Source organism: Eublepharis macularius, chromosome 8 (genome assembly GCF_028583425.1).
Source record: "Eublepharis macularius isolate TG4126 chromosome 8, MPM_Emac_v1.0, whole genome shotgun sequence".
NCBI classification, from domain to species: Eukaryota; Metazoa; Chordata; class Lepidosauria; order Squamata; family Eublepharidae; genus Eublepharis; species Eublepharis macularius.
Window position 1 is genome coordinate 14,866,162 of NC_072797.1, and position 23,354 is coordinate 14,889,515.

The 23,354-nt window shown below is 44.9% G+C and overlaps 1 protein-coding gene across 1 annotated transcript in view; it reads right to left on the bottom strand.

Annotated features, from left to right (window-relative positions):
• Nucleotides 1-22,511, bottom strand: part of MEX3C (mex-3 RNA binding family member C) — a 47,917-nt gene extending 25,406 nt beyond the window's left edge. The window contains exon 1 of the mRNA XM_054987311.1: nucleotides 21,733-22,511. Within this exon, the coding sequence (XP_054843286.1) occupies nucleotides 21,733-22,342 (610 nt within the window). The 5' untranslated portion in view covers nucleotides 22,343-22,511. The remainder of the gene's footprint in view (nucleotides 1-21,732) is intronic.
• Between the last annotated feature and the right edge of the window lie 843 nt (nucleotides 22,512-23,354).

A 23,354-nucleotide genomic window follows, 5' to 3' on the forward strand; every position in this document is an offset into this window, starting at 1 on the left:
CTTCCCAGCTGCTGTTTGCTGAGCTGACTCACGCCGGCCTCTTGCATCACTGCGACCCCCTTGCTGTGTCCTGCCCTTTATTTAAAACATTTCCATCCTGCGCAGGATTCCTACGGCTGCTCACCGCTGCGATTACAAACTACACAGCACAAAAACAAACCCCAAAAAGCGAGTAAGACCAGCAGAGATAATCAAACCTGGCAGCATTTAAAGCCAGCCAGATCCAACAGCATATTAAAAATAAACCGTTACTCAGTTAACAGTAGTCAACTGCCAAATATTAAAGTCTTTTACACGCTTGAGACTGGCTGGAAGAGAATGCTTTTTCACCTTCCACTGAAACACGGGAAAGAAGGCAGCAAGATGAACGCCCTTTTGCAGGACATATCACAGCTGTAGTGGGGCTACCAAAAAGGCCTTCTCTTTCTCTTGTGACTATCTGCTTTACCTCAAGGTGGGCACATACAGATAGGTCTTTCACTATCTGGGTAGGCCTACATGGGAGAAGGTAGACATTGGGATATTCCTGCCCCAACCAGTTAGGACTTTAAAAGTTCAAAACTGATGCTTTGAACCAGGCCTGGAAATCAACTGATAATCAATGATACTAATGCAGAAATGGAGATCTGGCAGCCACACTTGCAACCTGTTGCAGTTTCACAACACCTTTTAAAGGGCAGCCCTACGTACAGCATGTCACAGCAGTCTGGAAGAGTAGATGTAGACAGTTCCCTCTGCCTGAGAAAGGGCACAGCTGGCACACCAGTTAAAACTGACAAAAACTGCTCCAGGCCACTGTTGCCAGTGTCTGCCATCTGGGAGCAACAATGGATCCTGCAGCTCTTCCCAGTATACAAAACTGAAGACTTCAGTGCAGTATTATATGATTGCTACCGATGTTTTATTATATGTTTTTATTATATCTATGTTGTGAATCCGCTCTGAGCCTGCTGGCTGGGAAAGCAGACTGTAAATAAAATAAATAGATACGCAAGTTTTCAGGGCAAATGCAACCTCAAATATTGCAAAGGTAACACTTACTCCTGGATCAGATATTACTGACAAAAATACCTCTGCTCTGTCTTGCCAGGATTAAGTCTGTTTGCTATTATTCAGTCCATCACTGGCCTCACAAACTGGTTTACAACTTCCTCTACCATCCAAGATTTGATGGGATGGAGAGAATGCATGAAGTTGTCTGACCCTTGGTTTATTAAGGTCAGTCTTGTCTATACAGACTGGCAACCCTCCAGGGTCTCAGGCAGAGGTCTATCATATTACCTCCTGCCTGATCCTTTCAACTGGAGGTACCAGAGATTGAACCTTCCACCTTCTACATTCCAAGTAGATGCTATACCATTGAGCCATGGCCCCTACCCATGAGGCAGACAGCAAGAAGCATACTGATGCCAATGAAGCCAAAATTTCCACAGGACCTCTCCTAGTTGTTTGACGGATATTACATTACAGAACCAGATGCAATTCTACAGGGCTTTCAAAAGCCACAAGGCAGAAGAGAAGTCATCAAATACTGTATTTCTGGTACCTACCTTCCAGGAAGGACAGTCATTGCAAAACAAGGCCGCACAATCTGGCCAAACAGTCTCAATGGAGAGAATAATTGATAACATTAAAAGCCACTGAAAGGTCTGGAAGAGTCAACTGGGATCCATCAACTGGTATGGGCCATCTAGCAGGGTGACTGCGATCATCTGCTACAAATCAAAACTGGAATGGATCTTCCAGGAACCTCTGAATCGCCACCACTCTCCCCTTGCCCAAGAATGAAACACTGGAGACTAGCAGAAAGTTAGAGAGGCTGGACGGATCAAGGGAGGGTTCCATTAACAACTGTATCACCAAAGCCTCTTTCAACATGCTATGGACCTTACCCTTCCTTCCAGCAACATTTATAATCCTTCCCAACCAGCCAACTAGTTCTGCTCTAGCAACTCTAATCAGCAAGGAAGGACAAGGGTCAGACGAATAAATGGCAGCCCTCACCTCCCCAAGGATTCTGTCCATAGACTGATCGGGCAGAAAGGAACATAAAGAAAGCATAGCTGGGGGGTGGGGACAGGAGAGGAGTTAGATTGCAAGCAAGTGTTCCCTGCTAAGAACTTGCACTGAAACACTTTGAAAAACTAGGCCTTAATTGAAAACCCTTTGCTTCAGTCACCTATTCACACGTTCAAACAACAAAACAAAAACTGGATGAAAAAAACCACTCCTGGATTAGGATGGTTCTCAAAAACAATTTCAGGTGAATGTAAGCAATGGAACGGTCATTGCTTTTGGGGAGGATGTTAAATTCATACTTCAGGGCCCAAAATTCCCTGCCTGTATCTACTCTGTTAGGCCTGCGATTGTAACATACAGATGTGGGGTTTTTGCTGTTATTAAAGTAGGCATCAAAATACTGCTCGTTTCCTCAACCAACAGCACCCTGGTAGACTGATTTAAGTCATTAAAGGGCAATTCAATGTATTGATTTTAATTTTTAAAATTCCATTTATTTTCAGATACTTACTAATGCTTCCTAATTCATTGCTATAATCATAAAATACATTGATTTAAAACTAAACAGAGCTGTTAAAATTCTGAAGGCACACTACACATTTCTTAAATATTTAATGTTAATATTTTTATCATTTTTGAAAATTATATACACAACAGATTGCTTATTTTTAGATTACATGATGCTTGAGACTTCAAATAGGGTCTCGTTCACTAACTGAGGCCGTGACAGGTATTTGTCAACCACTGCGGGAGGGAATCGACATTAGAAAATGTCCATCCCCCCACCCCCGCTATTCTCTTTTGTTTGCTCCATCTCTTTTAAAGCTGTCTTATTAAGTGCCACTTATTAAGTGCCATTAAGTAAATAATTTCAGCCAGAGGCAAGGGCTAGGAGTAGTTACTCGTCAAACAATTGTTCTCTATGCTATGAAAGGCTCTTTGGCTGGTAGACCGGGTCACAAACTGGATTTGTCTTTGATACTATGGACCATGCCATCTTGTTGAGACATTTGGAGACAGACGTTGGTGTCAAGTGTACATAGTTTGGAGTGGTTTAAATCTTTCTTTACATATTGGACTCACAGAGTTCCTGCTGGAGACCAGTTGTCACCAGAGAAGGATTTGTCCTGTGAGATTCCATAAGGTTCAATCCGATCCCCCCCCCCCCCCACATACTCATTCTTTATGTAAAGGTCTTAGGAGAAAACATTTCTGGTTTTGGAGGCAGGTGTTATTAATAAGTTGATAAATGGTTACGAATGAATAAATTGAAACTGAATCCTGACAAAACAATGGTAATGCTGGTTGTGAAGGCTGAAGTCCCAAAGGAAAGTGTACTTTTCACATTTGATAGGGTCTGACTGCCTTGTCCTGGATAGTCCAAGATAGCCCAATCTCATCCGACCTCAGACGCCAAACAGGGTCAACTCTGATGAGTACTTGGATGGGAGCCCACCAAGGAAGTCTAGGGTTGCTACACAGGGACAGGTGATGGCAAACCACTTCTGTTCATCTCTTGCCTTGAAAACCTTATGGCATCACATAAGTCAGCTGTGATTTGATGGGTAAGAGACCATCAGTCTAACCCGGAAGATGGCCCCTACCTGATCTAGCCACCTGGATCCACACCATGGTAACATCAAGATTAAACCTGTAGATATAAGGGACCAAGGCCATAAAGGGCTTTGTAAGTGATAGCCAAAACCTTGCACAGCTCCAGGTAATTGATGGGTAGCTAATGAAGTGACTGCAGAATGGAAGTAATATGCATGCTCTGCCTAGTTCCTGTTAATAATCAAGCTGTGGCATTCTGCACCAACTGGAGTCTCCGAGTTGACTGAGGAGAGACTTATCAAGAGTGCATTACAATAGTCTAGCCTTGATGTCATCACTGCATCTATCCAGGTGGAGGAATTGGCTGTGTCAAGGTAGAAGGCCATCTTCTGGCCCACAGAGAGATATAGAGACTGGGTGTCACCCGCATATTGATGACCTCCAATTCCATAGGTACGAATGATTTCTCCTTTACACAGAGACAGAATAACATGAAGGATAATTCCCACACTCAGCTGGTCTCCAACAGCAACCCTTTGGGTCTGTTCTACGAGGAACAATTTAAACCAGTCCATAGCATGCCCCCTTCTCCCTCCAAGTGTCTCAACAGGATGGCATGATCTTCTGTATCAAAAGGCTCCAGAGAGCTCCACGAGCCACAACATTTGCAAAAATGTGGAAAGGCTAGAAAACAAGCCTTTGTAGCTATGGTCAGTTCATGCAGCCCAGCCACTTCGCAATCTCAGCTTTTATTAAACATAGACAGAGAAGTGCTTCCAGCCCTTACGGCAATCAAGCAAACCTTGATTCATGCATAGCCGATGTCTGCCAAAAGATGCCAAAAGCTAGACAGCAAGTAAGCAAGGAATCCTGGGCAGAATTTTGTGAATCAGCACAATTCCCTAGGCCCACACCACAGCCTCGTTGGTCTTGCTGTTGCAGAATTTACTGCTTTGTTTGCTACCTCCTCTCTTCTCAGCTCCAACAGATATGTAATGTTCAAAAAAAAGTTTGCAACAACTCTTCCTTCACTTAGATTGCAATCAGGGTCAAATTATAAACAGAGGTTGGGAAGACATTTTTTTTATGGCACTAGTATCCAACCCTTCCCTGTAGCAGTGCAAAGTAGCATACACGGATTGTTCTATTTTATTTATTGTTTAAAAGATTTATATTCTTTACTTCAGACCTAAGAAGGTTCCCAAGATAGCTATTTTATCTTTGTTCATTTGGAGCACTTTTAGCCCACCATTGTTCAGCTAAGGACTGAAGGTGAGTTACAATAACACAACAACCCTAGGGTTAGATTAGGTCAAAGGTGAGCTTCACGGACAGGTGGGATAGGAACAAGGTCTCCTTAATTCAAGTCCAATCTTTATACTACAGTACCTAGAGCACCTCATACCCTGCCCCCACAGGTACAGCCTCAAACAACTCATGAAGAAAAAAAAACTATGGATCAGCTTCAATGTCCAAACTCCAGCATTGCTGTTTTTTTAAATTTTATTTATGATTTGCAAAATAACTGACTACAGAAATATGCTTAGGGGGAAGAGGAGGCAGGAGGAATACTTCAGAATCATCTGGAGAATGGAAAGTATGGGATGCAACATTTGTACAAAGTGACATTCAAGACGAAACTTTATTAAAAGCAGTTTTAATGGGATTTTTTAACTTCCCTTTATAGCAAGAGATTGAACTTCAGCCTGAACCTGCACATATGTACTGGGGCTTCCCTTGCTTGTACTTATCTACAACTTCCTTCTCACAACATGAGGAACTTCTTAAACACAAGGGAATTTACCAAATATCCTTGCTACAGACTAGAGATGTGTTCAGACTAGAGATGTGAAGGCCGTGTGTGTGTGTGTGTGTGTGTGTGTGTGAGAGAGAGAGAGAGAGAGAGAGAGAGAGAGAGAGTTTCAAAGGAAATATCTGTAATTTTGAGGGAACAGTGGAATTTTGAGGGAACAGAGGGAACATATTTCTTATGAAATATTTTCTATTTTAGAATAAGTGAAATGCTTTTCAAGAAAAGGTTTTACCCACTCAAAATATATAGTGTGATGGAAAAATTGGGAAATGTTAGGAAACAAAGAAAAAACCCTGACCTTTTCATTTTGGAATGAGTGAAATGAAAAAAAGATTTTACTCAAAATGTGAAGTATGACATCCTACAGCATTATATAATGATCATTCTTATGTTTATTATAGACATATACAACTTTTAAAAGGTTTCTTTAAAAATTGAAATAATTGGCAGCATTTAATATACTATAATATGTTTAATGATAATACATTATTAAATAGTTCAGATTTTTCAATTTTATAAAGTTAACTTAATAATCAAATAATATAATCTTCAACTTTTATTTTTCTTCTTTTCTCTCAGATGGCAAAAAGTAAGATACATATGCTCCGGTAGCATAGCTTGCAGCAGTTTGCAACTCTTTCTCAAGTATTGTGTATACTGGCTATTTTTTGTTTAGAAAACAAAGACATTTATTTCATAAATATATCAAGCAGTACAATAGTATATGCTAACCTAATTACAAATGATGCATTTTATATTATTAGATCAGCAAACAGAGATCAGGTTTGATGGGAGCATATCTTCCTATTTTTAACTCGATTTTCCATTTTTTCTCCACTTCCTGCTGCTCATGGCTTTCTGGAAATTTTACATTTCTAGTTTGGACAGTCAGGAATGTAAGCCTGTTATATGCTCATGTTCCCTAAATGTTTTTGTTCACTTGGGGTCTATAATAAGCATACCTGGTAGTATTCTTATGCGCTATTAAGTTTCTGAAAAACTGTTGTGTAGTGATTAAGAGTGGCAGGAATCTAATCTGGAGAACTGGTTCGATTCCCCACTCCTCCACTTGAAGACAGCTGGGTGACCTTGGGTCAGTCACAGATCTCCCAGAGCTCACTCAGCCCTACCTATCCCACAGGGTGACTATTGTGAGGATAATAATTAGACATGGGCACGAAATGGAAAAAGCCTGAAATGAGAGTTTCGTGTTTCGTCGCAATCCACGAATCGCGAATCATGAAACTTCACAAAATTGACATGTTTGCTGAAACGATTCGTTAGTTTCATGAGTCGTAAGAACCCGGGGCATTTCAACATCCCCTTTCATACCCGGAGATGCCAAACTCGCAGGGAGACTTCAGCAGGCTCTCCTCCACCCACCCTCCCAGTTTGCAATGCGTTGACTGAGAAGGGTGGGAAGGGAAGTGCTGCCAGAGTGCATGACTGAAACGGGGACCAGGAGTTGCTGGATCAGAGGAGGACGAAGGACCGGCCGTGGTGGAGCTGGGCCAGGAAGACAGAGTGAGGGGTGGGTGGAGGAAAAAAGGCACCCTCACCCAAAGACCTTCCCACAGCAAGGCCAAGAGCTGGAAATAAGAGGCTTCTTTCAGTCTCTTTAAAGCAGCAGCAGCCAAAAGCACAACCCCAAATCCTTCCACACACTCTCCCACTCCAATCCTAGCAAAACATTGACATAGATCAGAACAGGAGGTCTATAGTTGGCTAACAGGCCTGCCTAACAGGGCTTGGAATGGTGAGATTGGTGTACCCATGGCTACAGAAGGCCCACCTCCTTGGTCGCCTAGGGGATTGACCCCCAGCTCCTGGCCAGGGCAGAATGGAAGCTCTCCAGATGGCTCAGAGAGCTGCTAGTCAAGGGTAAGTGGGCTATGATTGGGGTTCCAATGGCAACAAAAGGTCTGGACCCATTGTTGCCTAGGGAGTCAATGGATCGTTGCCAGCCTGTCTGCAATTACAAATCGTTCATGAAGCTAATGAAACAGGCCAAAAAGTCGTGAATGTTGTGATAATTTCGTGATAACCACGGCCCCACAAAACGCTGTTCCGTGACAAAACTTGCTTTGTATTTCAATTCATGCCAAATCTAATAATAACAACATACTTTGTAAACTGCTTTGAGTGGGCATTAAATTGTTCTGAAGGACGGTATATAAATCGAATGTTATTATTATTAAATTATTATATAGTGAACTCAGGGGTTGCCAGCCTGTTTTTTAAGGAGAGCTACATCTGAGTAATGAAAAATATCCCAAGCCCCCCCCCCACCTTAGAAAATGTTTAACTTTTCCCAAATAACAACTCATACCTAAGATATAAATATGATGTTAAAACAACTGCACGCCACTCTGTATTCAGAAAAGGAGCTAACTTGTCAACCTCCCAACATGATGCTTATGGGTGCCATTGCACCCACTTACACCTGTCCTGGTGCCTGCCAAGCAGGGTGGATAAAAATCAATGATTTTTTTTTAAAAATCAAAAAAATCGGATTTTTTAAATTTAAATCGGATTTTTTAAAATAAAATGCTTTTTGAGGAAAATATATTACCATCCAAAGGTTATTCCATCATGAAATAAAGATTAGTTTTTAATTATGTAGAATAAGGCTGTATATGTTTAATTTTTTTGGTAAATAAATTCCATTAATCCATTCACAATGTCATGCTCTTCCAGAGGTTTTTGTAAGATTATTGGGCAGTTTCTCTGCCTACAAGATATTATCACAGATGCTTGGTTTTGCAGTTCTCAAAACTGAATTTGTGTCAGCTCAGCAGAGATCACGTGCCTCTTCTTCACAGCAAAAATGTTATAACATGAACAGAGTTGAGAAAAAGACCTTAATCCTATTGTTCTACAAACCTATGAAGACAGAATCAACCCCTCCAGTGCTAAGTTTCAAGAAGTTCAGTGAATAGAAACAATATTTTTCTGATTGTTTGGAGTGGAATAGATCTGCACAAGAAGAAACTAAGTGTGAGGAGGGAGGGGCAAGCAGTACAAAATGAAAGTGAAACTTTTTGAGCACAATACTGCACAAGTCTTTGGATCTTTTGTGTGTATGACCTGAGGTTTATCACATTGGTTGTTGGGGGTTTTCCGGGCTGTATTGCCGTGGTCTTGGCATTGTAGTTCCTGACGTTTCGCCAGCAGCTGTGGCTGGCATCTTCAGAGGTGTAGCACCAAAAGACAGAGATCTCTCAGTGTCACAGTGTAGAAAAGATGTAGGTCATTTGTATCTACTCAGGAGGGGTGGGGTTGAGCTGAGTCATTCTGTAAGAGTTTCCCAGGGTGTGGAATGCTAATGGCGGGAGGCTTCACTGTATCCTGAGGCGGTTCTTTTGCATATGGATTGGTGCTTGACCTACATCTTTTCCACACTGTGACACTGAGAGATCTCTGTCTTTTGGTGCTACACCTCTGAAGATGCCAGCCACAGCTGCTGGCGAAACGTCAGGAACTACAATGCCAAGACCACGGCAATACAGCCCGGAAAACCCCCAACAACCATCGTTCTCCGGCCGTGAAAGCCTTCGACAATACATCGTTTATCACATTCTTTCCTTGGAGGAAAAAACCTATAATGGCAGCAGGCCGTAAAAGAGACCCAGTTTGGGAATACTTTAATGAAGTTCCTTTACCTATCGGTAAGGCAGGCATCTACTTGCATATTAAAAGTTATACCAGCAAGAATTAGTCTTTATGTAGAAAACTATGATTTAAATCAAGCCTTAATGACTAGTGATTTAAATCGTGATTTAAATCATGATTTAAATCAGTTTGATTTAAATCAAATCCACCCTGCTGCCAAGTGTTTTTTAGAAAGTTGACAGGGCCAGGTGGGGCTTTTGTCCAGCAGCGCTTCTGACTGACCGTGAAAATTTCCTTTAAAAAGCTGCTTCAGCAGCAGCTGCCACCACAGCTCAAGAATCTTCACTGCAGGCCTAAAAGGCAAATCGTACATATATATGCAAGAAAATATTTGTAAACAATGTGTTTATCTTAAATGGCATCCTGTTACGCAGAGGATGAAATGCTGAAGAGTCACTCTTGGATTTATGCATAACCTCACCCCCTGCTGTTCTGTGGTTCGTTCAGCCTTCTGTGGCTGCACTTGCCACTCTGTGAATTTCAAAGGTGCCCACAGAGTAAAAGGGTGGGGGACCAATTGTAGGCCAATGTAATGTAACTTATCATGTAAAGTAGCATTTTAATTATGGCTGTTTCTATTATGTTTTGTTGCTGTACTTCCATTGCTTTTGAATTAATGTATCTTAATTTTTGTGCTTCTGGTTTTAACCGAAAAGGGTCTTCCTGTGTTACGTGATTAAATATTTATAATGTGGTACTACATGGCTAGGCTCTGCCACTGTGGATCTGTTCCATGGACAGTGGTGACCCACAGCCTGGCACAAGGTCCATTCCCTTGATCCAAATGTTGCTTCAGAAGAAGGCTCTACTGTTCATGGAACGGAGCCCCATAATCCAATATACTGTATTTTTCATCTTACAATCATATCACAGTTTGTTAGCTGTTGTGTTGAACACTACAGGGAACTCTTCGAATAACTAAAGGAATAAATTCTGTCTGCTAGACCCTTTGCTCATTTGGAGTTAGTCTCCAAGAAGCATTCTCCCTCAACGCCCCACCTCTCTGCCCAGTGGGGACACAAAGCGACTTACAGCATTCTCCTCTCTTCCATTTCACCCTCACAACAACCCTGTGAGGTAGGTTAGGCTGAGTGTGTGTGTGACTGGCTCAAGGTTACCTAGTGAGCTTACATGGCAGAGTCAGGATTTGAGTAAGGGTTTCAGATGCTCCATAGACTTCACCCATAGACTTCACTACGTTGCCTTACATACTGTCTGTGGCTTAAATACGTGTTCCTATGTCAGTTCTAGAATTGCTTAAGTTAGGTTTCAGCATTTCTTCAACTCTGTATTGGATTTCTGCTAATGTTATGTCTTTGTAAACTTCTATTTATTTACCCTATGGCATCATTTATGAAACTGTCCTTGATACTGACTGTACTAATCTCACACTGTGCAATCCGCCTTGAGTCTCAGTGAGAAAGGCGGACCATAAATGACATAAATAAAATACATAGATAAAATAAACCTAAGTCTCCCAATTCTTCGTCTGTCACTCAAACCACTACTCCACTCTTTGGCTTCCCCCAAACAGTTCAGGTTGATGTATTGTCGAAGGCTTTCACGGCCGGAGAACGATGGTTGTTGGGGGTTTTCCGGGCTGTATTGCCGTGGTCTTGGCATTGTAGTTCCTGACGTTTCGCCAGCAGCTGTGGCTGGCATCTTCAGAGGTGTAGCACCAAAAGACAGAGATCTCTCAGTGTGAGATCTCTGAGAGATCTCTGTCTTTTGGTGCTACACCTCTGAAGATGCCAGCCACAGCTGCTGGCGAAACGTCAGGAACTACAATGCCAAGACCACGGCAATACAGCCCGGAAAACCCCCAACAGTTCAGGTTGACTTCCACACAATTCTCAGACAGCCTCCACAGGATAAAACCTGGTCAGCTACGGAGGTGGAATAGCACCTTGAGCTTTCAGACCATCTTCTGAGTCCCCCCCTCTCCCTACCTTCTGACCGTCACAATCTTACTCCTAAGAGGCCGGAAGTTGAAAAGATTCTACGCAAACCTCATGTGTGGGTCTCTGGTCCCTCACTTTGCAACGGTTGCTATTAGTCTGTGATGTCATCACATGCAATGGGCAAGGCCAGCCACTAAACTGAGGCTGGAGGGAAACCAAGCCAATCAGTGGGCAGATAATAGCTAATTCTCAAGGGCAGGTCACTAAATCTTATTCCTGGCCTTAATCCTCCGCCTGCTGTCAGCCGAGCTCAACTGTGTTCATTTTGGGGGAGGGGACACTAAATCATTCTGAATGACTCTGTGTCACATAATACAGAGCAAAGCTTGTAGTAAAAATGAACGGAGGAGCCAAGAGCTACTTCTGCAGCCTGCCAGCAGCCGTTTCTATCGACTGTACTGGCTGTGAGGCTATAAATTCTTCAAGAGCTGCAGAAATGGGATGTGCCCGCAACTCCCACCCTTGAATCACAGGAAGGCAAAAAGACCTCACTTAACCCGTTCAGGTTACAGTATCCGGGCGTTTTGATCCATATATGTTCCAGCAGGTACCGCAAATGAAACAAAAACGGCTTATTTTAATTTGTACTAATTCAGGTGTGAAGACATCTGTCATCAGGCTGTTATCTTACTCAGTTAGGTTATCATTGCATTTCTGTTAAGTCACCACTCTAAAATCATTCTCTCTCAAGAAACTACAATCTTGATGCCCAGCCGCACCTAGTTTTAAAACCATCGCTGCCAGCCAAGACAAAGACTGCTCTCCTCTTTTATCACAATTGCCAAATCCATTCTTTACCCCGTATCTTAATGCAACTTCATTCCTTTTTTCATGTCTTGCAGTACAGGTTCTACTGTTGGCACCCTAAGTGCAATAGTTCTCCTAAATCAGGCAAAGGCTGCATTCAGATGTCACAAATGGCTGTGATTAAGCAGAGATCAGGCACGATCTCAGTTGTTCACACATTCACTCCTCCCAACTACTCCCAACTATCTCATGCACAGCTTGATCGAAAACTGCCTGGTTTGATCAAATGCCAATTCGCCAAGACAGACAAATGGAAGTGCTTGGGCAAATTGGAGTTTGTTTAGTCCACACAAATTGGGATTCATAACATCAATTTAATCCCTCCTTGTAACCTCAGTTTGTGAGGTATAAACTGCAATTTGTCCATGTACTTACAGTTGGCATCACAGCAAACTGGAACATGATCAAAGTCAAGTGCCATGGACAAATGGAAGGTGGGGGGAAGCCTGCAAGCATGGCACAACAAGCAGTGTCCATGTCCAGTCTTGGTTTAATTGTAACTTTTTTGTCACATCCATGGCTGCATTCAAACATTACAATAAACAATGGGTCGCAGACCACCTAAGACTCCATTCAGCCATCACTGATTTGTAGCTGGCGTTGTTAACCATAATTTGGACTGACTGTTGTTTTTCACGATGTCTGAATCCAAAAACTCCCCTTAGCCAAGTAGTGCTGTGTCCCTTGTGGCCACTTGGCCATCAACATGGCAGTGCAGGGAGATATCTTCCCTGTTCAGAGGCTAAGAGGCAAGACGTGAACAATCCAGGATTTGTTTTTTATATCTGGTAGATAAACAAAGAATTTTTTGCACAAATCACAGTTTAAACAAACCACAGTTTATTATGATGTCCAAATGCAGCTTAAGGGTCTGTCTATCCAGCATTCCATCTCCAACTGTGGCTAATCAGATGCCTTCAAGGAAGCCCACAAGTAGTGGATGAAGGCAGTATCTCATGCTCATTGTTTACTCCAAACATCTGGTGTGCTGCCTCTAAATATGAAGAATTCATTTAGCTATTATGGCTAAGAGCTTCTGATAGAGATATTCTCCCAGTCCATTTGATATTATTTTTAAACTACTGTACAAATGTAGAGTTTACAGAAAATGGATTACAAAATGCAACCTTTATGGTGACTTCCAGCTAAGAAAATTGCCTTTGTATTTTTTTTTTTTGCTTTATAAAGCTCAGAAATCCTCCTCCACGACTTCTGTTGACTTCAAAAACCCTCTAAAATGAAGACTTAACACTAAGTAAAGAGCAAACAGACTGACAGATGTAGGCATGAATAAGCAGCCAAGCAGGGAATCTATTCATACTACTTCAAAACCTTTGCATTTTTAAACATTCTTTTAATTGCAACAATTTTTAAAAATAAAACTACTACAGAGCCCCATGGTGCAGAGTGGTAAGAAGCAGTACTGCAGCTCAAGCTCTGCTCACGACCTGAGTTCGATCTTGGTGGAAGTCAGGTTGAGGTAGCTGGCTCAAGGATGACTCAGCCTTCCATCCTTCCGAGGTTGGTAAAATGAGTACCCAGTTTCCTGGGGGTAAAGTGTAGATGACTGGGGAAGGCAATGGCAAACCACCGGGTAAAAAAAAAAGTCTGCCAAGAAAACATCGTGATGCGACGTCCCCCCATGGGTCAGTAATGACTCGGTGCTTGCACAGGGGACTACTTTTACCTTTACCTTTTCTACTTAAGTCAATCAAGAGAGATCTGTAACAGCACACACCGTCTATTTTTCTTTCACTTTTCTGCAGCATTGCACAAGCTGTGCTTGTCCCGAAACAAGAAAACATCTGTCAGGTTGGGAGGCACAAGGAGGAATTTACATTGTTTAACTATATAGGGTAGAATTATTCAATGCTGGATGGAGCTGTGGCAAGTGTGGCTCAGAAGCCTACGCTCAGTTTTATTGTTGGCAGAATTTACACCACCATTTTTGCAGTTAATTTTTGAGTACTCATGAAGGCTCCCATTTTCGCAGTCAATTCCTGAGTATCAATAAAGGCTCCTGATAATTTTCTATAGTTATGCTCAAAAGGAAATTTTAAAAGGGTCCATATCAGAGATTTCTGGAAATTGTGTGATAACTGAGCCAGGCGCAACTCCCTGCGGGAAGTTCTTACCACCGTGCTCAAACTGAACATCTCTGTACCTTCACAGGCAAGGGAAATACTTTTCAGCATTATAAACACAGAGAATTTTTTTTAAAAAATGGCACCCCTCGGTGACTACAAAGTAGCACCAAGGCACCTGTTTGCAGCTTTGTCTGGTGTGCTATAATTCTGTCATCTGAAAGAGGTGACGTTTCACACCATATGAAGGTGCTCTATGAAGAAAACCACTCTGCTCTTCCCCTCCCTGACTATGGCCCTCCGTCAGAATCCATTTTAAAAGGAGAGGCTGGTGAATTAATCCTGAACCTTGTTCACACAAAACATGAGTTGTGGTCACTCCCTACCCCCTGCTAATGCAATGCCACCATGGCATTTCCTGGTAAACACTTACCCCTGATGATGGTTTAACCTCCTCTTTAAACAGCAATGGCTCCACAGATCTCAGCAGGGAGTATACTCAACATGGTGTAACCTTCAATATGGATTTCCCCAGCCCTCTCAAATGGCCAGCTTTTGGTTCTTCATTTCAAACAGCAGAAATTCTGAGAATTGTTTTAAGTATACAAATACGGCAACATGCATTTGTTTACCACTATTCTTTTCTCTCAGTTCCTGTTGAACCCCGGGCTCAGTGTCTCCTTATAGAAAAGAAGGCTTAAAAGTGTTTCTCCTTGATATCACAAAGTTATTCATGATAGGATGGGTCATTTGCCTGGTTGATAAAGACTGATTAACTACAGTCAAATGATGTTCCAGTGTTTAAAAGTTTTAGGTTTATTAAAAATAGCAAAAGAATAATAAAAAAGTATGATATTTATGAGAATTACAAAAACAAATCATGAAACAAGGGTTGGGGACCATGCAAGCACCAACCCTGTCCTTACTAAAAAGCAGGGCCCATTTTGACGGGGAATGCACAGGAACGCAGTTCCGGCAGTTCCCCAAAGAGATCACATGTCAGGCGGTCCCTCCCACCTGACTCTCGGCCAGTTTGGGCCCGTTTCAGCCTGGATTGGGGCCAAAACAGCCTGGATCGGGCCTCTGATGGGTGGTGGATCACTCTCCCACTCATCAGCGGCCCAATCCTGACCATTTTGGGCCCCTTTTTGGCCATTTTCAGCCCCTTTGCCATTTTGGGCCCAATTTCGGCCCTGAATGGCCAGGATTGGGTCCAAAACAGCCAAAATAGGTGATGTCAGGGGGTGTGGCATATGCAAATCAGTTATACTAATGACACACTTCCAGTGATGGCAAGTGGCATGGCATATGCTAATGAGTTATGCTAATGAGTTCCTCCAGCTCTTTTTCTACGAAATGACCCCTGCTAAAAAGAATGACATGCAGGGCTTTTTTTCTGGGAAAAGAGGTGGTGGAACTCAGTAGGTTGCCCTCGGAGAAAATGGTCACATGGGCTGGTGGCCCTGCCCCCTGATCTCCAGATAGAGGGGAGTTTAGATTGCCCTCTGCGCCGCACGGCACCGAGGGCAATCTCAACTCCCCTCTGTCTGGAGATCAGGGGGCGGGGCCACCAGCCCATGTGACCATTTTCAAGAGGTTCCGGAACTCCGTTCCACCGCGTTCCAGCTGAAAAAAAGCCCTGATGACATGAAACAAAAAGGAAGCCTGCCACCTACACAGAGGTATCTTTGGCTCTATAGAATATTTTACTGTGGACAAAGAAGAGTCGGTTGGCATTATCAGACCAGCATCGTTTTTGTAGGTTATTACCTGATCTTTGCCACAGCAACTCTATATTGGGGTCACAAGCCAAACTGCATAAGCCTAAGACAAAGTAAAAGAGCTGAAGTCAACAATAATGAAGGAACCCTATCGTTAGTCTAATAACATTGAGAAGACCTTAGCTATCAAGTTCCTGAGAATGTATTCCACGATTAAAAAAACTAAACTAAACTTTCCAACTGGGAAAGACCATACAAGAAGTATATCCCAAGCTTTAAGAAATAATAGCTTTTTGTGGCATTTTAACAGCAAACAGTGAAAATAATTTGCCTATCACTTTCACGTCTGATACCAACCTAAAGTTGTTTTGTGTGGTTCTAAGTCCACTTCGTATGGACTTAGAAATCATGACATAGGCCAAAACAGACATTTGTGCCAGTTTCTATCCGCTTTCTTGTTTTTGAGCCTGCTTGTGAGAGAGCCTGACACTTGAGTGGACAAGTGACATTAACATAGACAAGCAATTTAGGAGCTGCAGTTGGTACTACTTTCACTGCTGATAGACCAAGTCAAGTAATTCCTCAAATATCTTGAAAGTAGAAGGAAACTGAAATACACCATGTTGTATTCTCTGTTTTACTCTGAGTAAGATGATTGCCTTTAAAATGCATGTTCTCATTTTCTGCTTTAAGGTATGGTCTCTTATTGCACCTTCTGTTTCCCTGGAAGACAATATGGCCCGAAAATCTTCAGACAAATTGTGAACAGGAATCAAGAGTACAAGCGCTATGAATTTAGAGGGGAAGATGGGTTTTCCAGCATGAGCCAGCAGTTGAAAAAGCACGGACCTGAGAAACCTCCATAGTAGCTAGCCAAGAGGTGGATCAGTGAGATTTCTGGAATGGTTATTTTATATTACTATTTTAGTAAAGGTTACTCAGGGAATATTACAGTGCAGGGGTCATTTCGTAGAAAAACAGCTGGAGGAACTCATTAGCGTAACACATTAGCATAACCTATTAGCATATGCCATGCCCCTTGACAGCACCAGAAATATGCCATTAGCATAACTGATTTGCATATGCCACACACCCTGACGTCACCTATCCTGGCTGCTTTAGACCCAATCCTGGCCAGTCAGGGCCAAAATTGGGCCCAAAACAGCAAAAAAGGGCTGAAAATGGCTGAAAAGGGGCCCCAAGTGGTTAGCATCAGGCCACTGATGAGCGGGAGAGTGATCCACCACCCGTCAGAGGCCTGATCCAGGCCGTTTCGTCCCCAATATAGGCCAAAACAGGTCCAAAATGGCCGAGTTAGGTGGGCGGGGCCACGTGACGTGATCTCTTTGGTGAACTGCCAGAACTGCGTTCCTGTGCGTTCCCCCTCGAAATGAGCCCTGTTACAGTGTATGATTTACAACAGGGTTCATAGGTAGCTCTACTAGAAACTAGGGTTGCCAAAAGGCCTGAAAAAAATGTCTTGCCCCTTTAATAGAGGCTGGAGGTGAGGAAATGGGCAGCTAAAACTTTTCATGGCAGAGGTAAACAACATCACCTGGTAAATAACATTCTATTAAAGGGATAGGTCATTTTTTCCCCTCCAGGCTGCTGGCAATCCTACTAGAGAGAGAATTTCTCCTTCAACTTGCCATTTACCATGGGTAAAAGACACTGAGGGTTATAATAAACGCTTTTTGCACATACGGTTTTTAGGTAGTTGTTTACCATATGGGTAATATATGAAAGAAGTCAGCTATGTATCTTTTTATCAAGACTACAAGCTTTAGTTGGTACTTTAATCAACTACAGCATTCAATGATTAAATCAGTGGGGGTGCCTCCTTTTTTTTTTGTGAGGGCAAATCTTATCTGGTGGAGGAACAAATTAAGGGTTCATATTTCCCTTTTTGAGGCTACTTTGTTTCTGATGTGTTGTTGTAACGGAGAATGAAAAAATAATGATAGCCTTTCCCAAGGACAAGTGGTAACATCTGTATGGTAAAATTCGACACTTCCTTCAACATTTCAAACAGGCACCCACGCTGAGGTTTTTAAACGCTGATTTAAAAACCTCAGCAATTAAATGTAAGAATTTAATCAATTTATTGGTTAAAAGGCTGAGGATTAATCAGCTCTTAAACTGGTCAATATCCTACTTTTGAAGTAATCTTCATAGAAGAAACAAGCAAGTGATATGCTGCTATGATTAGCTTAACAGAAATGTATTTATCAAAAGTGATCGCAACCTCCATAAGGAAGTGATTGCACTTGATTTTATCACATCATAAGCCATGCCCTTATCATAAAAAGCGGAGTTTGAAAAACAGGTCAATTGGCAGAAGAGACAACCGGAAGCCGGAGTAGGAGGGCCAGAGACCTTGGCTAGGCAAACTGTAAACACAACATGCTTTGCCTTTTGGTCACAGTGAAACTCTTGCCTTTTAAGTTTTGGTTTGACACATGAACGGAACCATGACAATTTAAAAATCTAAAACATCTTAACTTCACTAGCAGGAGCAGCCCTTCAGAAGCCAGTTGACTAGTAATACCAGTAGTTACAATGTTGCTTGGAGCGGCTGGCTTAAGGTTTCACATTCAGTTATAATCAACCATGACGCTTTGTTTTCAAAGTTTTCAAAGTAGTTTGCTACATAAGAATCGCGGCAAAGAGTAACCCAGCTTATCTTTACATCTGCAGACGCAACTGTTCCCCTTTCAGCTCCTTATTTATGCTTCCAAGGTCACCGCGGCCTTTACTGCACTCTTGAGAGTTCCTTCCCGCCAACTTTGGGTTATTGTATCCCCAGACAATAAAGATGGGGGTGGTTTTTAAAAGGGACGAGGGATGTCAGGAAAGCATTGGAGAATTGACCCTACTGGCTAAGACTGGAGGATAAAAAAATCATTCAATTGTTTGTGCTTGAATGAAATTTGGGGTACTTTATCACACAGACATGGGAGTGAAGAGAGTGCCACAATTTTAGTCGCTTTCTAAAAGCTGGGAAAAATAGCTCTCTGTGCCTCATCGAACTTGTATGTTGCCTGAGACTTGCTCTGCTCTTTACTTTCCACCAACACTCCTGCCCCCCCAATCACATCAGAATTACCGCAGCCTAAGAAACAAAGTGCTTAAATTCCACCTGAGCTGCCTTTCTACCCTACCCTTACCATACACAAGTTACAAGCCACACAGATTTGCTCAAGGGACCAACCGCAACAAAACAGCAGCTTAACAAGCATTTTATAACCTATAGCAAATCACCACAAATTGTGTGCAACAAGGTGCATCAAAACCTTCCCTGAACGTGACCACAGAATCACAGAGTTCAATTCTCATGGAGCCCTTAGCTAAGGGCCATGCACACACACCTACAATTACTGAGCTCCAATGTAATTAAAATCAATAACCCCACTCTCCCAAGGAACATGGGATGGTTGTGCTATTTTTATTCTCACAGCCAAGGCTGAAATAATGACTTGCCCCCACTCACTGATCTTTGAAGTCACTACCACCACACAAACACCCTGCTGGAAGGTCCTCAACTTAATCCTTGTGACCCCAAGAATTTTATCTACCAACAACTCCAACCCAATTCATGCCTAAACTGCTCAAGTGATGGTGACTGGACCGCACCCGAAGGTAATCTGTTCTAGGAATCTGCTATTCTTAGATAGGAAGTTCTTCCTAAAGCCCACCCTAAAGTTGACTTGAGGTAACTATAAATGACATAAATAAAATAAAGCTGGGTGCCTCATCCACTCTGCAAGAATCAGATCTCTCATGTGTGACAATTTTTATTTTTCCTGACAAAATCTCCTCCAACGCAACATTTCCTCAAAGCACTCTGAGCTCACTTCTGTCCCTGATCCAAGGGTAATCAAAAGTGGGTCTTGAGGGCCAGGAGGGAGGAGGAGAAATTGGGTAAGCCGAGAGAGGCAGCTGTGGGAGTCTTGATGGCAAACGTGGGTTTGCCTTTTCATAATGTATTTCACAGCCATTCTGCACACGCCCAGTATTTATAAATGCGAAACGTGAAAAATAAAATATAAATGTCTTTTGTGATATTTGAGGTGAGATTCCTGTGTTTTATGTCAGGGGGAAAGAAGCATAGATTTCCTTTGCAAGGAGGTTTTGAAAGTTTTCAGACTTCTGGAAGTATTGAAGGGGATGTCAGAAGCTTGAAAACTACGGCTCTAAAGCAATACTACTCTCCTCACGCGGACGGACATTTTATTTGCCCCCAATTATTCTTTTGGCAAGTTCTTAAGAAACGCTTCACAGATCTCTGCAGTTCAACTGCCAGTGCCACCGTGGTAAAATCACCAAAATCTGCCCGGTGTCTCTTGAAACACGTCCAGGCTTGCCTGAGGCCTCCTGAATTAAATATTAAACTGCCTGGAACTTTTCTTCCTAAAACTAACCCACACCCTTCTACATCAGCTCTTCCTTCTTTGGACACAAAAGGGACAAAGCATTTTCCATCTTTTAGGCTGCCGTCCCTTTGCCCACCCACCATGCATAACCATGACAGCCTCACGCCCGGAGACGCCTTTTTGGCCATCCAACAACGTCAGCGCAGTCTCATTTTCCTCTGCCAAACAGAGTGCAGATTCTTCTCCCCTCACCCAGGCCAGACAAACCCTTCTCAGGTTCCACAGTCTCACTTCCTCTTGTCCATCTGGGGAAGACCCGATTTACAACCGGGCCTACTATTCTCTTAACCTCCCAGATTCTCCACCCACTAAGCTGACCTCCTCCCAATCTCAAAACGCTTCCCACAGGGCCCAATTCAGGCCTTAACTTGCTCTTACTGGGATTGCAACTCTCCAAACTCAGTCCCAAGGGCTCTCCTAACTTCTGCCCTACGGCAAAGCCACCCGTCCATCAGATTCCACCCAATGCAGCGATCATAATAGTGCATAAGATCCAGCCCCCCCCCCCCCGTTTATTCCTTGCAGATAGGAGAGCGTGCATAAATTTCCTCAGAAGCATAGTGTCAAATCTCACTTTATTTAACAGGGCATAGTTAGGTTCCCAGGAGCACACACTCAGGGCCCACCCTCATGCCATTTTTAGGATCTAGTTCAGCAACACCCCGCCCCTATCACCCGTTGCAAGATTAATCTCCAATCAACCTGTGTTCAGTAGGTCTTGGTCTCAAATGAATGGTCCATAAAAGTATCTGCACAAAGCCACTACCCAACATAACTTGGAAGCTTTCTCAGGAGTAACCCTTACTCTGTTCAATCGGCTTGGTCCAAGATGAAGGATTTCATCCCAAATGAATGGCCCATAAAAGCATCTCCAAAAAGCCATTACCTTCTGCATTAGATATACTCCCCATATCACTGGCAAGTCTGTTCAGGAGTAACCCTCCCTCGGTCTAATGGTGCTTTCCCCCAGATTAAGGATTTCATCCCAAATGAATAAGCTTCTTCTCAAAGCCACTACCCTTTGCATTAGATACACACGCCCCATACCACTTGCAAGCTTCCTCGGGAATAACCCTCACTGCATTCAACCTGCTTTGTTCAAGGATTTAACCTCAACTAAATGGGCCATAAGGGCATCTTCTCAAAGCCTCTACCCTTTTTATTCAACCCCTCAATCACTTGCTACCCACTGCATTAGATAACCCCTCCCCTCCATCATCACTTGCAAGCTTCCTCGGGAGTAACTCGCTGTGTTCAACTTGCTTTGTCCAAGGATTTAATCCCAAACGAATGGGCCATGAAGTCATCTTTTACACACTACTACCCTTTTTATTAGATAACCCCCCCCTTAATCACTTGCAACTCATTGCATTAGATTAACCCCTCCCCACATTATCACTTGCAAGCTTCCTCGGGAGTCATTTACTGTGTTCAACCTGCTTTGTCCAAGGATTTAATCCCAAATGAATGGGCCATAAAGGCATCTTCTCAAAGCCACTACCCTTGTTTGTTAGATCCCCCCCCCCACCCGGTATCACTCGCTTCCCAGTGCATCAGATACGCCCCTTCCCCATTCTCGCTTGCGAGCTTCCTCGGGAGTAGCCGTCCCTCCCAGCAGCAGCCGCTACCCCTTCCCACCCGCTCCCCAGCTTGGGCCCGCAGACTCACCCTGCCTGCCCACGATCTCGGCCACATGCTCGGAGCTGGGCACCGGGACGCACTCGGTGGTGTTGACGCTCTTCCTCCGCAGCAGCGCCGCCTGCTCGCCGCTGAGAGCCAGCCCGGGAGGCCCCGCCGCCGCGCCCGGCACTCCCCCTCCGCCTCCCCCGTAGGCCTGCGAGAGCATCGCCGCCATCATCCCCGGGTGGTGGTGCGGGTGGGCGGCGGCCTCGTCGCCCGGCGGCCCGTAGAAGGCGGCCGCCCCGCCGCCCACCTCGGGCGCCTCGAAGGGCGGCGGCAGCAGCACCGAGGCCAGCCCGGGCGAGGCCAGCAGCAGCCCGGGCTCGTCCTCGCCGCCCCCGCCGCCCTCCTCCTCCTCCTCCTCCGCCGGCTCGGCCAGCTCCAGCTCCAGGCCGTCCTCCTCCTCCTCCCCCGGCGCCGCTTCTCCGCCGCCCGCCTCATGGAGGCCCAGCCCGGCCAGGCGCTCCCTCAGCGGGCCCGCGTGGTGGTGATAGGGCAGCAGCAGGCCCGGCGGCGGCCTGGGCGGCGGCGGCGGCAGCAGCGGCCCCGGCTCGGGCGCCTCCTCCCGCGGCGACGGCGAGGCGCTGCCGCTCGGCATGGCGGAGGAGGGCGGCGGGCTGCGGCTAGTGGGCCTCGCGGGGCATGCCGCCGCCTCCCGGGCCTGAGGCGAGGCGGGCGCGGCCTGGGCGCTGCTGCAGTTGCCGCCGCCACGGATCCCGCTGGCCTCAGCGCCGCTGCCGGGGCATGGCTGCTGCTTCCCTCCGCCGGCTCCGGCGGCCGCAGGCGGCTCCAGCCCCGCCCCGCGCCGCTCCCCCGGCCGGGCGATTGGGTGATGGCGGCGGCCGGGCGGCGGGAGGGCGGAGGCGGCCGCGGCGGCAGGGCAGGGAGGCGGCAGGGCGGGCCGCGGCGGCGGCGGCGGCGTCTCCTCCTCGGCCGCCCCCTCCGTCTTCTCGCCGGCCGTCCCCTCAGGCACCATCCGCGCGCGGCCCTCCTCGCAATCTCGCGCGCAAGGCCCAATCTCGCCCCGCCGGCCGGCGGGCAGGGCGGCCCGGGATTGTTGGGTCGGCCGGGCGCGGATTGTGACGGCGGGGCCGGGTCGGGGAAGGGAGGCGAGGGGCAGCAATGGCCGCGGGGGTGGCGGGAGGAAGAAGGCTAAAAAGAGCGCGGAAAAGTTCCCGAGGAAGGGCGGGAAAGGCGGGGAGAGAAGAAGGACATTTCTGAGGAGAGAGAGAGAGTCGACGGAAGTTTTATTTTCATTTTTATGGGCAATGTGGAGCGCCCGCCTTTCTCACTGAGGCGCCAGGCGGATGACACCCGGTACGGTCCTAAGAAGAGTTACTCAATTCTAAGTCCATTGATTTCAGTGGGCGTAAAATGGGGGTAACTCTGCTTTGGATTGCAGTAAGATGGGCAGCCGTATTAGTGTGTAGCAATAGAAAAGAGCAAGAGTCCAGTAGCGCCTGTAAGACTAACAAAATTTGTGGTGGGGTATGAGCTTTTGTGAGTCACAGCACACTTCTTCAGATAGGTTTTCATTGGCTTGTGTTGGGCTGTTGCAGTAGAACCAGCAGGGTTTGGGCCGGGTAGGGATGCCAGCCTCCCTACTTCTT